Source organism: Chaetura pelagica, unplaced genomic scaffold (assembly GCF_000747805.2).
Source record: "Chaetura pelagica isolate M959 unplaced genomic scaffold, ChaPel_1.0 scaffold137, whole genome shotgun sequence".
Lineage (NCBI taxonomy): Eukaryota > Metazoa > Chordata > Aves > Apodiformes > Apodidae > Chaetura > Chaetura pelagica.
In genome coordinates this window covers 2,452,715-2,476,279 of record NW_009953947.1, presented here as the reverse complement: position 1 = coordinate 2,476,279, position 23,565 = coordinate 2,452,715, and the positions used below count along the sequence as shown (strand labels likewise).

The 23,565-nt window shown below is 37.7% G+C and overlaps 1 protein-coding gene across 1 annotated transcript in view; it reads left to right on the top strand.

Annotated features, from left to right (window-relative positions):
- Positions 1-23,565, top strand: part of CCDC146 (coiled-coil domain containing 146) — a 41,287-nt gene that overhangs the window by 9,523 nt on the left and 8,199 nt on the right. Inside the window, exons 4-14 of the mRNA XM_010001806.1 lie at positions 7,297-7,354; positions 7,868-8,044; positions 8,668-8,741; positions 10,040-10,267; positions 11,189-11,375; positions 14,895-14,990; positions 16,214-16,384; positions 16,715-16,788; positions 16,934-17,098; positions 19,715-19,939; positions 20,521-20,749. Of these exons, the coding sequence (XP_010000108.1) occupies positions 7,297-7,354; positions 7,868-8,044; positions 8,668-8,741; positions 10,040-10,267; positions 11,189-11,375; positions 14,895-14,990; positions 16,214-16,384; positions 16,715-16,788; positions 16,934-17,098; positions 19,715-19,939; positions 20,521-20,749 (1,684 nt within the window). The remainder of the gene's footprint in view (positions 1-7,296; positions 7,355-7,867; positions 8,045-8,667; positions 8,742-10,039; positions 10,268-11,188; positions 11,376-14,894; positions 14,991-16,213; positions 16,385-16,714; positions 16,789-16,933; positions 17,099-19,714; positions 19,940-20,520; positions 20,750-23,565) is intronic.

Sequence of the window (23,565 nt, the reverse complement as noted above, 5' to 3'; positions counted from 1 at the left end):
AGCTCTCCAGACACTCCTCCCCAAGCCTGTAGAGCTGCTGGGGGTTGTGGCCAAAGTGCAGGACCCAACATTTGGCCTTGCTGAAAGCCATGCAGTTGGTCAAGCCTGTCTAGATCCCTCTGCAGAGCCTCCCTGCCCTCAGGCAGATGGACACTTCCACCCAACTTAGTGTCATCTGCACTTACTGAGGGTTCACTCTATCCCCTCGCCCAAGTCATCAATGAAGATGTTGAACTGGAGATGCCACAGCACTGAGCCCTGGGGAACACCACTTGTGACCAGCCACCAACTGGATTTAACTCCATCCAACACAACTCTTCAGACCCAGCCACCCAACCAGTTTTTTATCCAGCAAAGCGTGTGCACATCCCAGCCACGAGCAGCCAGCTTCTCCAGGAGAATGCTGTGGGAAACCTTATCACAGGCCTGGCTAAAGGCAAGGCAGACAACATGCATGTGCCTTCCCTCATCCAATAAGAGTGTCACCCTGTCGTAGAAGGAGATCAGGTTACTCAAACAGGACCTGCCCTTCATGAGCCCATGCTGACTGGGCCTGATCACCTGGTTGTTCTGCATGCACTGCATAATGGTACTCAGGATGATGTGTTCCATCAGCTTCCCTGGTACTGAAGTCAGACTAAACGGCCTGTAACGTCCCAGATCATCCCTTTTTTTCCATTTTTATAGCTGAGGGTTACATGGGCTGATTTCCAATCTGCTGGTACCTCCCCAGTCAACCAGAATTGTGGATAAATGATGGGAAGTGGCTTGGTGAGCACCCGCACCAGCTCTTTCAGCACTCTTGGGTGCATCCCATCCAGCCCCATGGATTTGTGCACATCTACGTGGTGTAGCAGGTCACTGACCTTCTCCTCCTGGATTGTGGGGGGCATTGCTCTGCCCCTGGTCCCTGTCCCCTAGCTTAGAGAGTTGGATTCCCTAAACATAATTATTTTTTTCCTTGTTTGGAATCTGTTTCATGCCTGGTGGTAGCACCGGGTCTTATGTATGTTGAGGTTGTGGAGCAAGGAGGATGTCCCGTGGTTATCTCTGGATTTGTTAACTGGGAGATAAGATTCTGTTTTCCAGAAATGAGAAGGATTTTAATGTTGGAGTAGTGTGGAATGAACAGGACCAGCAGAATATACATCTATGTGGGGAACAGAGTGTGAATGTAGTGGGGAAATGAGAAAAGAGTTATCAATAAAGCCAGGTAATGAATGTGAATACCTGTTCGTGAAGATGGGATGGATTTGGTGCCTGTGAAAGAGAGAAAATGAATGTCCAGAATATGGTTGAGAGTAGCAGGTCATCTAATAGTAATGCTGATGTAAAATGAAGATCTGTGATGGTTGTATAGAAATAATAAAGCATGAAATATCTGTGTGCATGAGCAGTGTCATAGCCAGAGTGGAAGCTGCATCAAAGATGTAAGTTCACTGTTAGGGGATTTCTGGGTTTCTTTCATTTCTCAGAAGGATAGAAACTCATGAGTCTTTCTTGGCCCTTGATGTCTCTGGAGTACAGTTTCCCTTGTTGTCCAACTGTGTTAATTCAGTCCCAGCTGTGCTTGGCACTTACAAACAAACTTATTTTGGGGAATTATGACTAATGCCTGTTTAGTCTGAAAACAAACATGTTGTCTATTTACCTTCTCATGTGTAGCAGGCAGGGAACATGGAAGGGAAAAGCTTTTGAAGGGAATATCTGTTTCTTATCTATTGTTTTACCCTTGTAGAGGTCTGGGACCTTGTCTATTCAGAAATACGTCTGAGCTGGAAGTGAAAGAATCTCTGCAGAGCTTCTGCTTCCCTGTTTCTGTAAGGTTTTCTTTCTCTGAAGCATCTCTTTAGTCTCTCCTGCCTTTTTTTCCTGCTTCAGTTCACTTCATTGGTAGCTTAGGGCACATAGCAGCCTTTTTGTACTCAGACTCAAATTTGACAACAGTAAATTTTTCTCTTGAAGAGTCATTTAGATATACCACAGCATTGGCAAAGTTATTTTTTGTCTCAAGGTCCCTTAGTATTCCATGTCCTTTTTTTGATATCTCATTTCCTCTTTGCTTGCCTCTGTAAACAATTTTTCCCCAGATCAGATACCATTTTCAACAGCCAAAGGTGGTACTTCACCTCTTTAAATTCTTTGTTGTTCCAGTGAGTATTCAACATTCCAGGAGTAAATTTAAACTTCTTGCAGCCTTGTAGTATCAGCAGGTTTTCAGAAATTTGGTGACTTTTTTCATAGCTTGAATAGGTGCACGAGGTATTCAGAAGTTCTGATGCACTTTAGCTGTTGGGGAAGTCACCCTGAGGGTCCCTGTGGGGTGTGGTGTTCCCCCCACCCCCAGTGTGTGCCTCCCCTTCCAGTCTGTGTTCCTGTTCTGTGCGACTGTTTTAATGGGTTTGCTCCACCATGTCTGCCTGAGCCCTCAGCACGGGAGGAGAAGGACAGCTGGAAGGATTTAACTGAGGTTATAAAGTCTGGGCCACTACCCCAAAGTCAGAGCTGACTGCAGGACTATTCTTCCTTTCAAAAACTATTAGGCGAGTGTAATAAATTAAGAGGAAAAACAGTGATCCCAATTCAGCTTTGGGACAGTTGCATTCTGTGAAAAATCAGATCAGCACAAGAATAAGGCAAGGATCAATGTGATCAGTAAGGAGGAGTTTTAGATTGAGGGTTTTAGTGACCATGTGAGGTTTAGAGACCTGGTTTTTGAGATAAAATAAAGAGGAGCTGTTTTCTTTATTAGGCCATACCATTAGTAAAAGTTTATTATTGATAAACAATACATTTATTATCTAAATTCATGTATCACCTAGAATATATTATTTTAAGTAAGCGGTTCTTTAACAAGAGTTTGTGAGGTTAAAGGTACCTGAATAATGAAAACAATTTTCTTTTAAAGCCTAGGTCCAATCTATAGCCCTCACAATGCAGGTAGCAAGATATCTGTGCTCTGAAGTACTATGTGCTATTGCATGCAAGTCAGGATTGCAAAACTGTCCTTGTAGAAGGATTGCAAATATGGAAAATTATTTCAGTGCTTGCAATTATTTCAGGATTAGTCACTCCAGAATTAAAAAGTGAAAAGTTAAGTTTTTGTCCATAGTTTTTCTAGCAAAGAATTACAAATTCTAATTAAAATCAGTATCAATTGAGTTAGAGTTGAAGTTGTTACCAACTCTGTCTCCTCTCTGTGTACTCTGATACATGCAAACTAAGCATGGCTACGAGCCTTGCAGGAATCTCATGCTGGCCACTTGTCAGCTGTAATATCTTCTACTTCTGGTCATGAGATTTTACTTGTGAGGTGCTGAGCACCCTCTGTGGATTCCTCAGCTATCCCAGCTATGTGTCAGAATAGCTGATGGAGTTTCCTTTCTTGCAAGATGGGATTTGTAATGGTAACAACACTCTGCTCTGTGAGCTGAGGAGCTGAAGTGGACCTCTGTTGACAAATACCACTACATTTCTTAATTTCTCTGACTTAATTTTTTTATTTCTGTGTCAGTTTGCAGCTGTAGACATCTCTCAGGGAAAAGTCTGGAATGTATTTTCGTTAATGGTCCAATTTTCCAAGTGCATTTTTTAACTCAACATATCTGCATGCATGATAGCTTTTTGTGTACAGTACTGCTATTCAGCCTCATGTAAATAAGTAATGCGACAGGAGAAATACTTGCTAACATTAATGCTTAAAGAGCTTCATCTTATTTTCATTATATAGGTTGTGTATGTATAATAATAATAATAAAAAACACATGATGTTGAAAAATACGCTGATGAAAGAAGAGATATGAAACAATGGGAATTTTAAGTGCCTAATGCTAATTGCAGGTATTTTGTTTGTTGTTGGGATTGATGTCTAAGTATTTTATAAGTAGTCACGAGGCTGCTGTCTGTCCATATATCACAGGTAACAAGGTTACCAATACTAATTGGAAGGACCAGATTTTCTCTGCTTAGCTTACATCAAGCTTCTGTGTCCATATAGCTATTAAATTAAGACTGAACTTAAAATCTTTGAAGAATCTCACTTGATCTCTTAATCTGAGTTAATCATCCTGGTCTCTCTTTATAGTCGATGGAGAGAAATATGTTCTCTTCAACTGATAATTTCTCTCTTCCTCAGGTGGGTCCCTGGGAATTCAGATGACCAGCCCTTTGGTTGTTCCTGGTTTTTATCCCAGACATAAAGGAAGCTTGGGGATGTTAGCATAGGATAACTGTCTAACTTTTGAATATGGGCATGTGGACCAAATTAATTGCTCAAAAGGGCAAGATTTAACTATTTTCTTTTACTCCCTTTTTTTCTTTTCACACCGTTACTCTTATTTGTGTGGAAGTCATTGGTCTGCCAGCCCTTAAGGTAACTTAACTTGGCACTTGCTGTTCTGTGTTGCCTCTGTTTATGTCACAGAAAATGAGGTGTTTAAATCGTTTTACTTTTGCTGGATGGAAAAGTCTTTGTTGTGAAACTGGAATGGCTCCACAGGAATCTATCCTCATGAGTGAGGAATGTGACACAAGAAAAACACTGTCAACTTTGCTGTCGCTCCTAATTTTTGGCTTTCCACTTTTGATCATCTGGCATGATATTAAAGAGGGCACAGCATGGGCTGGTGAGGAGCAATCCAGTACCTCTTTAATCCACTTGCACAGGACTTATTTAATCAGTTTTTGTGGCAATCAAACAGTTGAAGGCATTTGTGCAGAGTGGACGTTCATTATAATTGGTGTGATTATGCCAGTCCCAAGGAGTCCAACTGAAATGTTGCCAAAATGTGTTGGGAGTATGAATTTTCTTTATTAACTTATTTATACACTTAGACAACCTGTTGTTAAGTGAAAACATGGTGTTTCACCCATGTGGCATAATCAGAACAGTTATTAGGACTCAACTGAAGCTTATGGGAACAGTACACAGGAAAAAACCAAAGCTGCTATAACAGGATTGAGGAATCTCAGTTTTCAATGCAGTTTGATCCCTGTGTTCTCAATAATTGACTTTTAAAAATAAAGAATAAATAATTCAATAATAATAATTGACTTTTTAATAATATAATAATAATTGACTTCAATAGTGGAACATAGGAGTAGTTCCTGAGGCTCATGGTGGCAATTAACTGATAGTGCTTCTTTCTACTCACTTGTACTTGCACTGTACACCTGCAAAGCACTGCTGTATCAGTCTTCACTTTTCTGTGCAATTTCTTAATCTATAACAGAATTTGCAAGGGAACTTTTTTAGAATTAATTTTATCATTTTGGGGGGAAGCCTGATCTAAATTAAATTTTTCCTTTGAAGAGGGTTTTTGGTTGTTTTTTTTTCAAAATCATTCACCCTGTGGATGTTCAAACACTCTGGCATTCAGATCAGTTTTATGACTTACCAGTCCCTGCAGAGGCATGCTTTTAGTCTGCCCATACAAATTCACATACATGCTGTAAATCTACAACATCTACTCTGTGCCTTTACTTTTTCTTTGCTCTTCATCTGAGCAAGAGCTTGTTCTTGGTTTGGTTTGGTTTTTAGTTCTGTTTTGGATTGCAACACCACCAACAGAGTTTTCTTTTTTGGCTATTTTCTCTCCTTGTCTGCAAAGATGGCACCTGAGGTTTCCAGGTATAAACTTTGCTCCTTTTGTTGGAGAACCAAAATGTAAGAAACAATTTATTGGAAGGGTAGGAACTTTGAATCAACACTGATAAAGAATTGAGCACAAGATTCCAGGAAGACTCCTCCATGAAGCTGGCAACCATGAGACTGATCCCCATGACCACCACCTTCTGAAACCTGAAGTACTAACACACAAAGTCTTAGGCTGCCACTGAAAGGTTTCAGAGAAAAAAGAAATAGTAACCAGCTGCCTCTCTTCTGTATCAACCACATTCAGAGGCAATGGTATCAGCTGCTTCTGGTAGGTGGGGCCACAGGACCCCTTTGCCATAGTGTACAGCTCTAAGTGACAGAGCTATTTCATGAAAGCCTGGCTCCCTCTGTCAATGCTCCCCCTGTTTAAAGAGGTCTTTATTCTAACAGGCTGCCTTGGGTCTCAAGGAAGTCTGACCAGCACATACTCCAGCTGGAGTTGCAAATACAAATTTAAATGCTAAAATTGATTCTTTGATCTCTCTGGGACAGAGGATTTGGCTGCTCCACCGATCCCCCAGCTGCAATCTTTATTCCTGCATAGCCTGGGACTCAGAGTGGCATCATAGGTACTAGTTACATAGCAAGAACCTGGCTCCTTGTTTACAGGAATCAGTAACACAAGGGCTTAATTAAGCTCTATTTGGTTCTGCTGGCACACAAACTGCTGTAGCCCCTTACCTGCTATAGGTGCAGAATTATTCTGTGCATGCCCTGGGAACATATTTACTTATTTCTTCATTAGGGCTAATTTTTTGTATTTGGCAGTACTTACCTGCCTGCCACCAAGAAGCTCCCTATTGTAAACATAACAAGAATCTTGGTTCAGCTCCACTTTTGCAGTTACTCCTTCATCTTTCTTAGGGCAACATTACTAAAAATACACTTAGAAGATCTAAGAGCTTTCCTTTTTTTTTCCTTTCCTCCTGCTGTCCTGTTTTGGCATCTGTGTCTATTGTTACCTGGAATTAAATTGAAACATAGTTTTTGATATAGGTTATCACCATGACTATTCAGTTTGGTTTTCTACTGCACCACATCAGCTTAGGCTACATCCCCTGTCACTTCTCAGGATTTTTTTTTTCACAGGAGCCTGTTCAGGTTTGAGGAACTTCCCTCACAGTTGTTTACAGTGTGAATGTGTGTGTGAGCAACCACTGACAGAAGACTGTTTCTCACAAGCAACTGCACTTTCTTTGATGTGTGATGTCTCTGTGGATATTTATAACCCACCTGCTCTTTCCTTTTGCCTCATTCCATGTTAAAAAAAAGTTGTTTTCAGGGGTTGGGAGGAACTGTGGGTGTAGGGTGCTGTCTGTCCTGTTATACTCCACTAGTGTAAAGATAAGGGTGAATAAGGCATGACTGCATCCCTGCAGGAGGTGGTGAGACTAAGAAGAATCAGGTTCAAAGGTTTACATGTGCACACTGCAGAAAAAAACACCACACATACAACCTGTCTGTCAGAACTTCCAGCCAGTAGTCAATAACCTTCCATTAAATCTGGACACTTCTTGATTGTTCCTGATGATAATTCACCATACACTTTAGTTCAATACAAGATAGGCTTCCACACTTATTTATCATTTATTATCGAAGTATTTAGTAATATATTTAGCTCTGTTTTGATTTTCCTGTAGTTTGCAAGAAGAAAAAAGGCTTCTTGAAAATGAATGTAGAAGAATTCCAAAACAAGGGGTAAGTACAAAACATGAGAAAAGCTATACCTTATGTTCTTTTTTCACAGTGCTACCTTTTTTCGCACTCTAGCTCCAGAGTTTATTTAAAACCTGGAATATATATAGTCAAGAGATATATTTTGTAGGAGAAGTTATATGATATCATTCAGGTTTGATAACTCTAGGGTAAGAAGTGAATAACTGATTCACAAAAGGTCTGGATTTTCTTGAGTTTATTCAAAGAAGTTTTTTTACTGAAAAGGATACTGCATGTAAAGGTAGCTGCAGGTTTTTGGTTCTAGGGTGTGAGTATGGAAAATACATTTCTTGTCATAGCTCTTGATGAAGGTATGTGGACATAAAATTCTGCTGGTTATTGGTAGAAAAACACACAGCTGTTAAAAAAAAAAAGTATTTATTTACTTGTAAAAATTGTATCATCATTCAATGTTAATGATGCTGTAATACCACAAGCTTGCAAAACATAAAAGGGAAAATAAAATTAATCTGATCTTTTACTTCATTTCTAAAGGAACTTGTTCAGAATAGTAAGCAGCTGAAAGAAAATTATGATGAGCTCTGCAAAGAAGTAATCCAAAGGAAAGCAGAAATTAATGCAATAAAAGAAGATGTTTCATCCAAGGAAAAGCTGATATTAATAGATAAGGAAGAAACGGAAAAACTTCTGGAGAAGCAGGCTAATTTAAAAGTAACACAAAATTGATTGTGTGCATGCATATCTGTGTGCATGTGTGGATGTATGTGTATATGGTACATACTTTGTCCAAGAAAACAGGGAATCTTCTTCTGGATGTTGTTTAAAATCCCAGATTCATTAGGAGGCATTACATTATATATTACATCATGTTTCAATAGGCATGGAGCCTGCTGCTGTGCCATATCCATTATTACTCCTTTGGGAAATAAAAATAGTCATGGTTTTGATTAAAAAATTGTTTCTCTAATGACATACTTGCTATGTTGTGTTATTGCAGGCTGCTCTAATATGTGCTTAGATCCAAGTTAATACAGATTTATGCAGAGAACTAAAGAATATACCCAGGTCTTTGCCACTTTCCTTTCCATGGTATAGATACCATCATCATACATATTCACAGTATTCAAGCATAATTTTTTGTCTTGCAGACATAATGAAATGGTAAAAATCATGTTTCCTTTCAAAACTACCAGCTGCACTTCCATGGGACAGACTCAAGTAATCTGAAAATATTTTTCTTGCCTGTTTTCCCTGCAGTTCTGGGTGAATATTACTTGTATGACATCTCACCAGATTTTGAGGCTATTAATCTAAATTTTCTGGTTTGTCACTAGGATGAGCTAGTTAAGATCCTTCCTGTTCCAGTACATCTTGGAAGACAAAATGAGAAAATTACTAAGGAAAAAAAGTATGCTTTTAATAAATATTTTTATATATATATGTATAACTTCTTTTCATCCATTTTTTACAGAGGCAGTTGAGTTGTTGATTAAAATTAGGATCAACATTTTTAAAAGTATCTATAGTCCACTTAGAATCCGTGCATTGTACTGAAAAATATAGTATATGCAGTGAACCATTTTACATTTAAGTACAGCAAAGAAAAATTTAGAATAAAGCCTTGACAAAAATATTGTTTAACCATCTTATTGTGCTTTGTTACTGTGTATCAGATCTTCTTAGATTTTTAATGGAAAATAATGTTGCCATATAATCTAGTGATTAGGCTTTTTTACAGTTTCTAGTCCTCAGTGCCTGTGTGTTTGCTTATCTCAGTTGGCCTCAGTGAAACTGGCAGCTCTCACAGCTAAACAGTCTGGCCTGAGCTAAAGAATCGTTTTCCCTTGATACTTCTGTAGCAGTTTTTAGTCAGAGGTGCTTTGCTGTGAGCTCCTGACCTCAGTTCTGGTGTCCAGTATTTCAACATGGAAAACGTCAGCCAGTAGCCAGCCTCTTTTGTGTAGCTGAGGCTTTTTCTCCCCTGAAGCATGACATGTGCTGGGTTATGTGTGTGTAAAATCTCATGAGCACAGTCCAGTTGGAGCCAGGTCACTGCCAGATCCAAGTGCCTCCCAGATGCACCACATGTTTGTACCCTATATGTGGCACACAGTTACACAGGAGTCTTTGTGTCTCCTGCTTGCAGTGTGTCTCTCCATTTGAAATATAGAAACTGTTTGACTATGTTAAATGTCTCTGTTTTATAACATGCATAATGTTTTTTACATTTTCCTCACTACTCTGCTTAATGTAACTGTGCTCTCATGGATGTGAGTTTTTCCTACAGTGTTAACAGAGAAGCATTTTTAAAAGCCTGGTGCATTTTGTAAATTGAAGCATTTAAATTAATATTTCTACTCCTGCTTCACCACAGAATAAACTAGCTAGAATTTCCAGCCTTAGGAGTAATATTTAGAAGAGTTGCACCCACGTACTGAGTAACTTCGATAGAAATCAGTTTACAAGAGGTTTTTTAAATACTGTCATGGTGCTAAGCTCCCTGGTAGTCCCATGGACACCTTAATTGTATTGCTGAACTGTGTTGGCATTTTCACTGTGTGTAGCCTGCTTTCAAGCATGTAACATGGACAGTTGTGGTGTTGAGATGATTTTGTGTGTCCATGAAATCTGGCAACTTACATTTTGCCAATTAAATATGCATATGGAAATGTGACCCCCTACTGTTTTGTTAAACTATATCAACAGTGATGCAGAGAAGAAGAAAGAAGCCCTTAATAAAAAGATAGAAGAGTTGACTGGTACCCTGAAAGCCATTGAGGAAAGGAAGAAAGAGATTTTGCAAGAAAGAGAAGATGTAACGAAGGAATTGCATGGGAAACAAATTTTGCTAGAAAGCAAAAAGGAAGAATGCATTCATTTGACAAAATTACTGGAAATTAGCAGAGGGAAGGAATTAGCAGTCCTATCAGACAGGTTAGAGTAGTATGAGTGAACAATTCTCTGTTCAAACATGTTTTTCTTTTTTTCTGCTGTATTGCTTCTGTTTGCAAGTTTTTGTGCTGCAACCAGAACAAGCTAGAAACTATCAGACTTGGTTTTTACTTCAGAAAGGTTGATATAAACTACTGGAATCTATGATCTGGCTTAAAGAAGAACATCGAAAAGCATAAATATTTGATAAAATCCTGGGGCAGTGAAACTGGATTTTGCTCTTAAAAGGCAATCTTTTAGAGGCTTCCTCTCTCCAGTGAAAAGGATTTTTTTCAGTGTAACCCATGGAAAGTAAATTGAGCAAGGAAAAGTATGTCAGTATCTTCATTTTCAAATTAGGATGATAGATTTCTGCACCCACATGCTCCTGAATTTCAGTGGGGATGGTTACTTATCTCTTTAATATTCCCTTGAATTATGAGGTTGTGTATACTTGGTAAGGTAAAAGAAACTGTTAGTTTGATTGCAAGCTTCAGGTTATTCCTTCTTTGCAGAGGAAGATGCATAGCTGGGATTGTGGCCTTATGTGTAGTAACAAGGCTTCTGCTTTAAAAGTTTTATATTAAAGGATAGGGGCACTTCAGATTGAAATGTTTGAGTGAAGTGAACATGTAAATATTTCCTCATACTAAAAAAAGATGTTTTCTTCTTATAAGTAATAGTTTCTCTGGAACTATTCAGAACAGACTGTGAGACCTCATTGACATAATTAGGAATGTCACAATTGATTAAAGTTATTAACATGCTAGCTTTTTAGGTAATTTGTGTCAGTAGTTTCTGAGTTTATCTTGCTACTCTGCCATGATGATGCAGTATTCAAAACACAAAAAAATTATCATGCCTTTTTGCATACATGTCTTGGTCAAGTTACCTGTTTCTAAAATTCTGTGTCTATCTATATAGGGCAGATCTGGAAGATGATTTAAAGAAATGTGCCTTGGAGAAAAAAAACCAACTGGATATTCTCATTCACATGCAAACACAGAAAGACAGAGAAGCAAGAAGCTTAAAGAAGATAGAATTTCAACTGAATACGATGTCTGATTTCATAAAACAAGATAAGTCACAGCATGAAAGACTCACATTAGAGGTCTGTATGAATATATTGATCATGAATATTCTAAATTTTCTTGTAAGAAACCTGTCTATGAAATCTTTTGACTGGTACTAAAAAGGGGAAGGAGAGCAAAGTGTCAACAATACTACAACTGACAAAGAAACCTCTCTGTGCTCTCTCTGTAATGAAAATAGCGTTTCAAGATAAATTTGAGTATTCTTAAGAAATGCATTTTAGGATGGGATCATCCTATCAAGGAGAACTGGAAGATTATATTGACACCGTGACATTGTGGCTTCCCTTAAAACACTGTGGGATTCTGGGCATTTTATGGATGCAATAATACAGTGAGTTGCTCATTGGCATACAAGAAGTTTGTAGCAGACAAACAGACAAGTACTGGCTGACTCACAGATTATGAAAAGATACATCTTTTGAAAATTGGCAGGTTGTTTGTACATTATCTAACATTATTCCAGGAGACAGGAAAAGAGCATTAATAAAGTTTGGTATTAAAAGATATTACATTATTCCCTGTGTTCTCTTCCTTTCAGGTTTGTTATTTCTCAGTCTCTTCCCTGCATTAGTATTTCACCCATTCCTCTTTCCATACTCATTTACTCTCTTCTGTTTTATTTGTGCCTTCTTGTATTCTGATTTTAAAGGGCTGACTCATTCTCTTTGTCTATTCAAAACATTTCCTTTGTTTTCTCTTTCCAAATATTTCTAAACAATTTACTTTGTCTATAACTTTTTCATGTTCTCATAATTTCATCACTAGTTCTTCCATTCTTTCTTAATCTTTTCTCCTATATTGGCTCCTTGCTTTGTCTTAATTGTAAGTCAGTCTTGTAAAATTAATCTTGCTTAGTCAGGTTAATATTTTTTCACAGGAGAATATCCTTTATCTGAGTTAAAAACAAACTGACCTGATGTTTCCTACCAAGATACACAGCATAATTGACATTTTTCTTGGTCTTCCTAAGCAGTTCAAGGCAGAAAAAAAGGTCTTATTTACATTACTATGAAGTTTTTAAAACTAACTGTATTATATCAAAACCTATAAATACTTAGCTTTGCTATTTAAACAATAAACATTAGTCAATAGCATTTAATATTAGTAAGAGAAGGGTTTTTTTCTATCTCCACTGAAATTCCTCCTGAATTCACGTGTGTATTCATTATCTAGTAATATAAGCCTGCTTGAGAGGAGGGAGGAAAGTGCCATAACTGCACTAAAAAGTTTAAGATAGAAACTCCCGAAATATTTATTAAAGGACTGACTTGTATTCCAAACTTTGATCTAAAAGCTCATATTATGCAGTACCAGCTGAGTTCAGGACCAGTTTCTGTTCAGTATCAGCTAAGGGAAAGGGAAAGTATCATGTAGGAAAGGGAAGGAGATCTGAAAGGAGACCCTCAGAGGTAAAGCTGCACTGCAAAGGATTCCCTCAGAGTTCATAACAGGTTATCCTATGGGCTTGTATGTGTCTTGTGAGGAGCATCATCATGAGGAAAGGGAAGGCTGGGAGAGATGGAAGAGTAATTATATGCAGTATTTAACCCCAGAAGTTGCAGGATGCTACCCTAATGCAAACATGCCGTGGCAATATAGTTGCTTGTCCCCCCATGTTCTGTGTTTTCTCTGATTTCTTTCTTGGCCCTTTTAGAAGAGCAAATGTGAATCCACAGCTCCTCTGCAGCATGGTCAGTTCAAATGCAGCACAAATGACTAGATTGGCAAACGTGATTCTGCTTGGCTTTTGCCCTCTTGAGACTATAATTTGGAAGACTTAGGAGCACACTTAGGAAAACTTAAAATATTTTAAGTTGTTAAAATTTAACTACTTAAAAAGCCAGATTTATATTTATTCTGTGTGATTCCAAGTGAAAAAGAAAAAAAACCACAAGAATTAATTCCTAGTATGAAAACGTGATTGCAGAGGCAGCAGCACAACAGTGTCCTTCCCCAAATTTCTCTTACTTTAAATCACGTGCCCAGTGCAGAATGACTGGTTTGTAGAATAAGGAAATTACAGGCACACTTCCTTCAAATGTGTTTTTCTTCTCAGTAAGTTGTGAAAGGTCAGTTATTGCTAAACACCAACATTCTGTGTGAAAGAGAACTGGCCGCTCGGGCTGCTGCCAGCCTGGAGCAGAGCTGCTGCTCCTCTCTGTGCACGTCTCCTCTTTGGTCAGACCAACACAGAGACGGCCAAAAGTGCCGAAGTTTAGTCATGTCTTATGTGAACAAAGGTTCTTCATGGATTAAAGATGTTTATATTAATTTTCTACTTTTAGACTCAAGAACTTGATGGCGTCTTTCAATCCCATCTTTATAACGTGGGGATGCTCACTCACAGCCTCCACAGGTTTTACACAGCAGAATGCTGACTAATACATGCTCCACAGAAAGGCTATGTTTGCTTCTTCCATAAGAGTGAAAGCAACTTGCTTAGGATAAGTTTTCTTGACCTTTTAGCAAACCTAAGTAAGTCAAATCTGTCTCAGAGTTGGTAGCTGAAACCGAAGTAACTCCAAAGATTGACCTTTACTGTGCCTCTTGTTTCCTTTAATGCAAGTAAACATCTAAGCTTACCATATTATCACAGAAGTAAAAACCATAAGTACAAAACATCTCCTTATCTCTACTGAGGTACAGTGTTTTGAACTCTAACATCTGGCTGAGATCTCAGAAAGATAAGAGCTTCTAGATGTGTCATTCATTGTCATTTTTTCCCACTTGTGTGAATTACAGGTTTGCAGTTATGGACAGACAACACACTACTGCACAGTTAACCTGTTGCATTTATCTGTATTCATTTATAACATTCAGGATTTTTTAAGTGAAGTTAGTCACTGTGAGACCAATGCAACCTTTTTCTTTTGAGTCACACAAGTAGTTGTAGTGGGATTGTTCAGATACATTTTAATGAGAAGGTAGTTTCTACTGTGTCTTCCTTCACACATTTCATTTTAAAATCTGACTGAATAAATATATTTTTCCCTGATGTACAAGAAAAAATAATACATATCTGTTAGTGTTGTTAGTTTTCACTTTTTAGAGCTTAAGGAGGAGGAAAAATGTTAATACCTAAAAGATAAATATATATATATATATAAAATCTACACAGATGTGAAATATTAACCCTATCAAAATCAGTGATAAATCTATTTTCTTCTGCAGTAAGGTCATAATTTCACTCAGAAAATCTTCTGTGAATTTGGAAGGTGACATCTTTGCATAGTCACTCTTTGTGACTTTTTTAATGACAGTTTAGGTGCTGGAAAACATTACCCTTATAAATTCAGTACTTAAACGGGGCTTTGTGAAGTTTAGTGTTTACAATTAAATTCTTAAAAGAAAAATTAGAGAAGGTCGAATGCATTGCTGAGGAACTCTACTGAACTAAGAATTCTTGGCCTAGATCTTGTAACAAGACAGAAATTTCATTTCTTAACGTGTGTATCTACTTCAGAGAGTTTATCTGCAGTTTACATGCTTCACATCTTTTGTTTGCATCACTCGGTGTGCTTGCTTCATTTTTGTAGGTGGAAACTATGGCCAAAAAGAACAGAGAGTTGTTAGAAAGACGACGAGAACTGCAGAAGGAAATTGAAATAACCAAGAGAAAACTAGTTGCACAGGTGCTGAGTTCTGCTTTCTTATACTTTTTCACTACAACAGCTGGTTTTCAATCATGAGAAGAGGCTGTTTGAAGAAAAACATGATGGAAGTTTCTAGTTGGAGCTTTCTAGTGAAAAAACGTGGTAGTATTTGTTTAATTTAAAGACTCCTTGTTTGTAATTTTTAAAAAACTTTTTTTTTGGTGTAACTAGTCACATATTTGAGGCAGAAAGAAAATCTGCTTTCAAGGTTAAGTCTTTCTGAATATCAGTAACAAATTTACAGCTAGAAATATGATGGGTATACATTTCTTTGGGATATGGGGATATGGCACAGTGTCTTGTTGAAACAAGAACAAGTCAGCATTTGTACATTATAATTTTTCATTTTCAGAATTGTGTAATTTGTGGGTGTCTGTTTGCAGTCAGCACAGCCATATACAGTGTGGAAATGCAGATGTCTTGATTGGAAGAGTATCAGCACTTTCTACTATAGACATTACTTTACAAGAAGCAATATATTTCAGATATACCTTCTTAAGATTATACCTCCTAATCATCTTTCCCTTATAACCATGTTTGTGCTGTCTTTGAATTCATTATCATTATCTGGTGGGAATCAGCTTCTGTTTGAATACATATACATTTGGTATCTGTATGTCATTTTTTGTATATGGAATATGCATCTAATGTGCCACCATAGTCCATAACAATCTCGTGGAGTCAGTGGAGCCTGGGAATTCATCCAGTCACCTCCTCCTGAAGAGGTCAGCCTACATTGGGTAGAACAAATGGCTTTTTAGAATTCCCTGACTGTACTGACTGGATGTCCAACAACTTGAGGTCTCTAGATATTCTGTTCTGTTTCAAAATTCTAAATCTTATCTCTTAACGTGACAGCTCAGTGTCATCCATTGTGTGGTATGGACACATCAAGATGTGACAGTGACCTTATCTAAAGATGTTATGGGCCATAAGGACCCGTTCTGCCCAATGGGCAATAGCTGAAAGACAGACTGGATTGAGGAACAGAAATGCTTCTAGGTGATAGAATATTTTTATATGTTATTACAAGGATTGTGGATGGTATTTCAGCTGGTATTTTAAAGCAGTATTTCATTTCTTTTTAATCCATGTAGTCTATACATATGTGTACTTTCCCTATAAACCCAAAGTATTTCCAACTTGGGGTTTGCCAACACAGATGCATCAGTGCCAAAGGTATTGAATTTAATTTTCTTTAGGAAAGGGTGTCAGAGAAGGATGCTCACATGTTAGAAGATTGTATTGCTGAAGAAAGGCAGCTTTTCAAAGAGCTGGAACAATGTAGAGCTGAGTTAACCAGACTTTCACACCTGAATTTGCTCAGAATTGAAGAGAGGGAACAGAAATTAAGGGATGTTCAGAAAGCCCAGGTAAACAAATCTCTCATATAATTTGAAGGTTCTTTTAAAGTGAAGGTTGGCATATGGAGGAATTAAATTACTAGTGGGCAGAGCCTTATGGACCCTTGTTCCCACTTCACTTTGAAGTTTTATCACAACAAAGGAAGCTCAGAATACTGAGTTGTTTTATTGGCAATTTATGGTGCAGTGCAATAGTATATTAAAATATCTTGCCACAATTGAAATAAGGGATTCGAAAGGACATTTTCTTTCAAGCCTATGAGACTGTTAGGAGTAATTTCTTTTATTAAATTTCCTTGATATATCTAAAGTACTCACTGAATTGTATTTACATTTCAGATACAACTCCAAAATGCTATTAGCGAAATAAAAAGAAAGGACCTTCAAATAAAAGACTATACAAAGAGGAAAAGAAAAATAAAAAATGAGTAAGAAAATAATGATAATAATAATAATAATGGCACATTAGCTAAAAAATATTTTGGAAGCCATTTTTATCCAAGTAATGTATGTATAAAATTATTATAATTATTTCTTCCACACTTGTCATTTCCACAGACTCCAAAGACTTGCTAAAACAGCTGATGTTATCCTAGAGGAAAGGAATACATGTTTAAATTTGGTGCATGCTGCTCAGCAGAAAGCGAGTGAAATTAAAGACCATGTAAAATTGCTAGGAAATGAAATAGGAAATTTAAGGAATATTGTTACAACAAAGGAAAGGTGAGTTTTAAGTAACTTATAGATCACAATTGCAGAAATGTAAGATTAGAAAGAATCTTTTTAAAAGCTAATCTAGTCCAACTTCAGCTATGCCTGTATCATCCTTGGTGGTGCTTATCCTGATTTTTAAAACCTGATTCAAAAGCATTTTGCAAATCTCTTACAAAATCTCTTCAAAAGTTTTGTCACCCTTATACCTCACAATTAGCCCAGGAATCACTCCATGGTACAATTTTTGAAGTTTGTCTGGTTACCCTCTCACTTTTCTGCCCTTTAAAGGGATAAATTTTCATTACACTTCTTTTGTGTCACAGCTCTTGAGTCTCTAGTATCTGAATTATCATGCATTTTCATTCAATATGAACAACACTGTTGTACTCTTACTTTCTTGTCCTTAGACAAAAAGAGGTGCCAAATATATGTGATTTCACAATAGATTGCTACATGGTGCTTTTAAATAAGTCACTACTAGTAATGTGGCTGCCTAATTATTAAATTAGAACTAACTGAGTTTCTTGGTTCAAACTTAAACTGAAGTTTATTGGGTAACTTTTATTTCAGATCAAACAAAACATGGTTTCAAATTCCAGGCAGTCAAAATGAAAGGTTACATTCACAAGAGGATGAGGTGCTTGTGACTACACATTTTCCTAAATTATTATTTAGTGGAGGTATCTTTTTGCCTTTTTTTTTGGTTGTTGTCATCTGAGTGATGATATTCTGCAATATAAACAGAATGACTATGTCCCTGTGATCGATAGGTGGGAAAGCAGGAAGACAGTGAGTAGCTTACTCTGTATGCAAAACAGCACAGCCAAAATTGAGTAGTTCTAAAATAATCTGATTTTCCGAAAACTTTGTGTTTCGGTGCCAAAGAATTGCACAACTAGAGCAAGGAATGCATTCATTGTGAATCTCTGAGTAGCTTGATTTCAAAGTCATGCTGGAGGTAACTATAAATGAAGAGGAACATCAGTGATTTCAAGTAATTTTGTCAAGATGCACAAGCTGATACTTTGTGGTAGAATTTTTGTGGCCTTCCCAGTCAATTACTGATGAAAGGAGAAAAAAAAAGGATAAGGCAGCAGGTATGTGTTGTCTAGATATCAGAATTATCTAAGTATTGTAGACAGCTCTACAGATCCAACAGACATTCTGATCTCTGAAAACCTAGATTTCAAACTAGCAAGTGGTACTGAATTTCCAGTAATTCTCTTGCCTACCAAAATATATTTTAATCCAAATAAGAGATTTTAGTATCGTAGTATCACTGATTTAACTGCAACCTACACAACTGGGGGGACAAAGTATCTGTCTCAATAAGACATTTTTATTCAGAAAATATTTAATAAGATGTTGCATTTTCATTGGTCAGGCATTTTTTCAGCCTGAAACTCACTTTACAAAAGTTTAATTCAATTCAGTAATACCCTGTGGAACTCAAGTGTGTTATAAACACAGAGGAAATGAACCAGAAGCTCCCTGCTCAGTACAGGGTGTTTCAGCCATGTCATGACAGAGCTCATGAGGATATTTTATCTGCAGTTCTGTATTTAACAGGAGACCATGCTTCTCCTTTCACTACCTCTTTCATATGATGACATGTATCTTCCCAGTGTAGATAAAGTAGTGATCAAGAAGTTACCACAATCAAATGCAGTAACTCTGAGTTCCGTGTGGTGAGCAAATGAACGATCCGTGTGGCAACAAGAGTCTGTTCTTTAAATGAGGGGCCGCCATGTAGTGGCCAGCAGGGTTGCTGGAAATAATCATAGAGGCATAGAAGACAGTGGTTTGAGTTGGAAAGGGCTTCAAACATCATGTAGTTCCAACCCCCCCTACATGGGCAGGGACACCTCCCACTAGACCAGGTTGCTCAGAGCCTCATCCAACCTGGCCTTGAACACCTCCAGAGATGGAGCCTCCCTAACTTACCTGGGCAACCTGTTCCAGTGTCTCACCACCCTAACAGTAAATAATTAAAGTCGTGAGACACTGGAACAGGTTATCCATGGAAGTTGCGGATGCCCCATCCCTGAAGTTTTCAAGGCCAGGTCGGACAGGGCTTTGGGCATCCTGACCTAGTGGGAGGTGTCCCTGCCCATGTAGGAGGGTTGGAGCTAGATGATCTGCAAGTCAAACCATTCTATGAGTCTGTGATTCTATGATTCTTTCTTTTTTGAATGTTGGGATACATTGTTTTATAAACAATAAACTTGAAGACCTTTGAATTGCAACCATAAAATTATTTAAATACTGCTCTTTAAGTAAAACAGGATTTCTACACATCAAGTCTTTACATCACAGTTTATGCTTCTGCTCTTGTACTTTATGTCTTATGTCTCCTTGGGCTACCCAGGAGAAGAAAAGACCTGGAGTGCAGTGCTCTGTTTATAGATTATTTTTTTTCTTGGGCCATAACCCAGTTCACTTCAAGCTGGAAAGAGCTTGCAGAGAAAAGTTGTTCTCAGAGAGTTGTTTTTGTAGTGCTTCTGTGAAGCAGAGTGACAGAGAGGACAATCTGTGTATTTAAGGAGTTTAAGCTGGTTTTAATTGCTGAAATTGCTTTCAAGTTGAATAGGCTAAGATCTTTCCTACTCTTCTGTTACATTATAGAGAACTGCAGAAGCAACACCTGAAGAATACAAATAATGCAGCAATTACAGAAAGCCTCAGAAGTGATTATTTAAGAATTGTTAAAATCATGCAGGAGATGGAAGAAAAGAAAAATCAACACTTCATGGCTCTTGAGAGGCTTAGCTGTAGGGCCACCCAGATTGAGGAGGGAACAGCACAGCTATGTGAAAAATATGAAAGGGCTATTCAGCAAAAAAATGAGAGGTAAACGTACATTTGATATCATCTAGTGTTTGGTTTTCACATTGGTGAAGAAACAATATTTGGCAGCTTATGAGCACTCCTCATTAGGAATATTCACTGCAGTGTTGTGCCTCACTGCAACATCCATGCTGTGGTGCTTTACACAGATGTATTCTCTCCCTTGGTGAAAATGTTTGTTCTTCAGAACCATTATTGAAAAATATGGTGGATTAGCTATCGGAGGCCTGGAGAGCTTGTAGCCTCCTGCTCCATCTGTGCTTTGTGCAGAGATAAGGTATAAAACTGCAAAAGATGTAAAGTTCCCTGATCATGTTAATCCATTTTTAATGAATTCTATGGAAGGCCAGAAGAGCTTTTAAAATATGAGACTAGATTAACATTCACAATTATTAGTTCTCTGATTTTCACATTGTATTTTGTTACTCATTTTCAATCTTATAATGATATTGAAATAATATTTGAGAAACCTTTGTATATTTCCCCAGATTATTACTATCTTTCAAGGTTGCCAATTATGTCCTTGAATGGAATACACTGGATATGAGTTAATTTTTTATCTCTTCATTTTGGGCTTATTGCAGTGGACTACAGCTCAGAGAGCGAGAAGAAGAACTATGCATTTTATATGAAAAAATGAACATTCACGAGGTGTTGTGCAGAGATGGAGGTGTTAAAATGCAAGTTCTGGATGAAAAGATCAAATTTCTGAAGTTACAGGTAGCAGAGGAAGAGAGGCAAATTAAGTTGTGGTCCAAAGCACTCCCAGTGAAGAATGCCCTGGATTCGCTTCTGGTGGTTCTTCAGATACAGGTTGGTGGGAAAGAAAGCTTATTGTTTGTTATAATATTATAACATGTTATACATGTTATAATATGTTTTAAAACTTAAGGTCATTCCACAAAAAAAAAAAAAAAAAATTCTGCATGTACAAGGTTTATTCAAACAGAAAGTTCATCAACACACGTCTAGCAAAGCACTGGTGCATGTTTCTAACTTCATACATGTGAGTTTCTACCCTTTTGTGCAACTGGCTTATACACTTTGTCAGGCTCATGCCAAATGTCTTCTGGGTACAGAATCTCAGACAACCCTCCTCACAGCCTGAAATGTCAGTGTGACTAAGCTGGAGAACGAGTCATGAGGAAAAAATGGGAATGTAGATAAAATTTGTTATAACTGTATTGATGGGAGTAGGTGGAGGGGTGGGAGATACACTTTGCTCTTCAAATGTCTAAAATAATAACTCAATTCACACTTGACCCTGAGCCTACTCTGGAAACTCTGCTGCCTACAAGGATATAATCCACATATATTTTCCTCTACACAAACCCAAGTTTTAGTTCTAGTTACAACATGACATTAAACAACTAACAAACTGCAGAGTTTGGGACATTCTTTCCTTGCTTTCTGAAATGGCTCATTTACTTTTGACCTTATCTCCAGTTGGTAATTATTTCCATACATATTCTGTTAGTGCCTGCACAAAATTATAAATTAATGTCTACCATTGCCTTTCAAAACTGCACTGATGGGACTCACTGTTAAATAGTGCCTCCCTTTTTTATTACTTTGGATCTTTTCAAGAAATCATATGGCCTGCTAAAATAATTTAATGTTGTACAACATCTAATGCAAATCATGCACCAAAGAACTTTACAGTGCCATTACAGATGTAAATTATGAAGAGAGAGTATAAAAAAATATTATGAACTAAAGAAAAAAAAATGTTTTCAGGTAAGATGTAGGATGAGACTAAAGCCACTGAGACAAATGCAGTAATAAAATGCAGATGATTTTTGTGAACTCAGAGAGTGAGTCACAGAACTTTGACTTTTTTGTTCTGCATTCCTGAAATTTCCTCTTTTGTGATAATGGTTCATGTCAAGCCCGAAGTCATTGTTAAAGGGAGGATACTGGTTACAGGTGCTTTAAATCTTTGACAATGTTGACATAAAAATTTAGAAATAGGAAAATACAGTGAATTGTCATATTACACATAAAGTAGCTTTAGTAAATGTCTCCGAGTCAGAGATATTCCAGTGCACAATGGCAAATAACCAGTTATCAGCTTTTTAAATGTAGCTAGATACTCTCATGACTGGACAGTTAAGATGCAAACTGGCTGTCAACTCAGCTGTCTCTTCATGCTCAACCGTTCACTGCATTAATACTTTTTTCTCCTGCTGTCAATAGTGAGAAATCATTTGGCTTTATTTCCATGATTCAAAAAAAGCCATAAGCCCAAATCTGAATTCTGGTGTTGGTGGCCAAATTCAGATTGCTAATGATTCCTGTACAGAGAACAGATCTGGCCCCATGTTGAAATCTGACTCAGCTTCTGCTCAGTTATGATGTGCAAAGGGTCTTATGATAATGTCCATTTGCACAAGACTGTGGCTTGATGTGAATACAGATCTAAATCACTGGTGTCTGAGCAACCAACATCTGCCACCAAGCTGAGATCTGAGGTGGCAACAGAAGCACTCTTTGGGCCATTCATCTGTCTTCAGTTTAGATAATTATAAAAGTTCAGAGAGAGAGTCAGTGCACCACAGGACTATGAGACCCTGATTTCTATCGGAGGCCCTTAGGCCTCATAATGCAGACTGTAAATCCAGTTTCTGGGTTCTCCTCTTAGCTTTTATTTCTCCATTATGTTGTGACCTTGTGTAGGAGCCACTGTGCTGAACTTTAATGTTGTGTTAGGAGCCCACAGTGCAAATTATACAGATAAGTGAATAAAGTTTCTTTATTAATGGTAAGAGTAAAGTGGTTTTGCCTCCAGGGGCACATCCTGACATCCTTACTTACAGACCATTATAGTCTTCTTGGATGTGTCTATTCCCAAGGCACCTACCTATCTCCAACAAGTGTATAGGAAGGTTTTAATCATGTAAGAAGGATGCTTCAAAAGGCTCTTACATTTGAAACACAGTTTGGACCATCTGAATTGGGCAGGCTGACTCCTGTACCTGCACCTCTTAAATTTTATTCCTCCCTTTTTCCTACTCTTCCTGATTCTTTAAGCTTTGGGTATTTTTCAGTCTTTGCCACCTTAATCTTATCTTTACTACTTTTTCTCCTCTCCTGCATTTCCCAACCTTCCCATTACTTCAGAAACTTTTTCCTTTTCCTCACTCTACAGTTGAATTTAACTTTCTAGTATTGAATGCTGAATGACTGTCCAATAACAGGTGTCGGACATTAGCAATGCTTGAAATACATGCAGAGAAACCTAAAAGGAAAACAAGACCCAGTCTCACAAAAAAGAAAAAGTTGCCATGTTTGTTGCTTGCATTTGACTGGGATATTTTTATTTTTTGATGACACTGTTTGAATCAAAGTCTCAACTATTCTCAATGGATGCTTTAATCATTACTGAATTAACTGCTCTGAGATGGGATATCTGTTTCTGTTAGAATATACCTCTTGGAACAGATGGTTGAATGAGTACATTGTGTTCAACTGGCTGCAGAAACTGACCACATATATTGGTGGCTGTGGTATCTGGATCTCCTGTACTTTATCTGACACAAAAATTACCTGGTGGAACTCCAAGGAGGTTTTCCCTGGGCATAAAACTGTGTAGCTTTTAATTGGGACCGCACATCAAGGAGCTGTTCCTG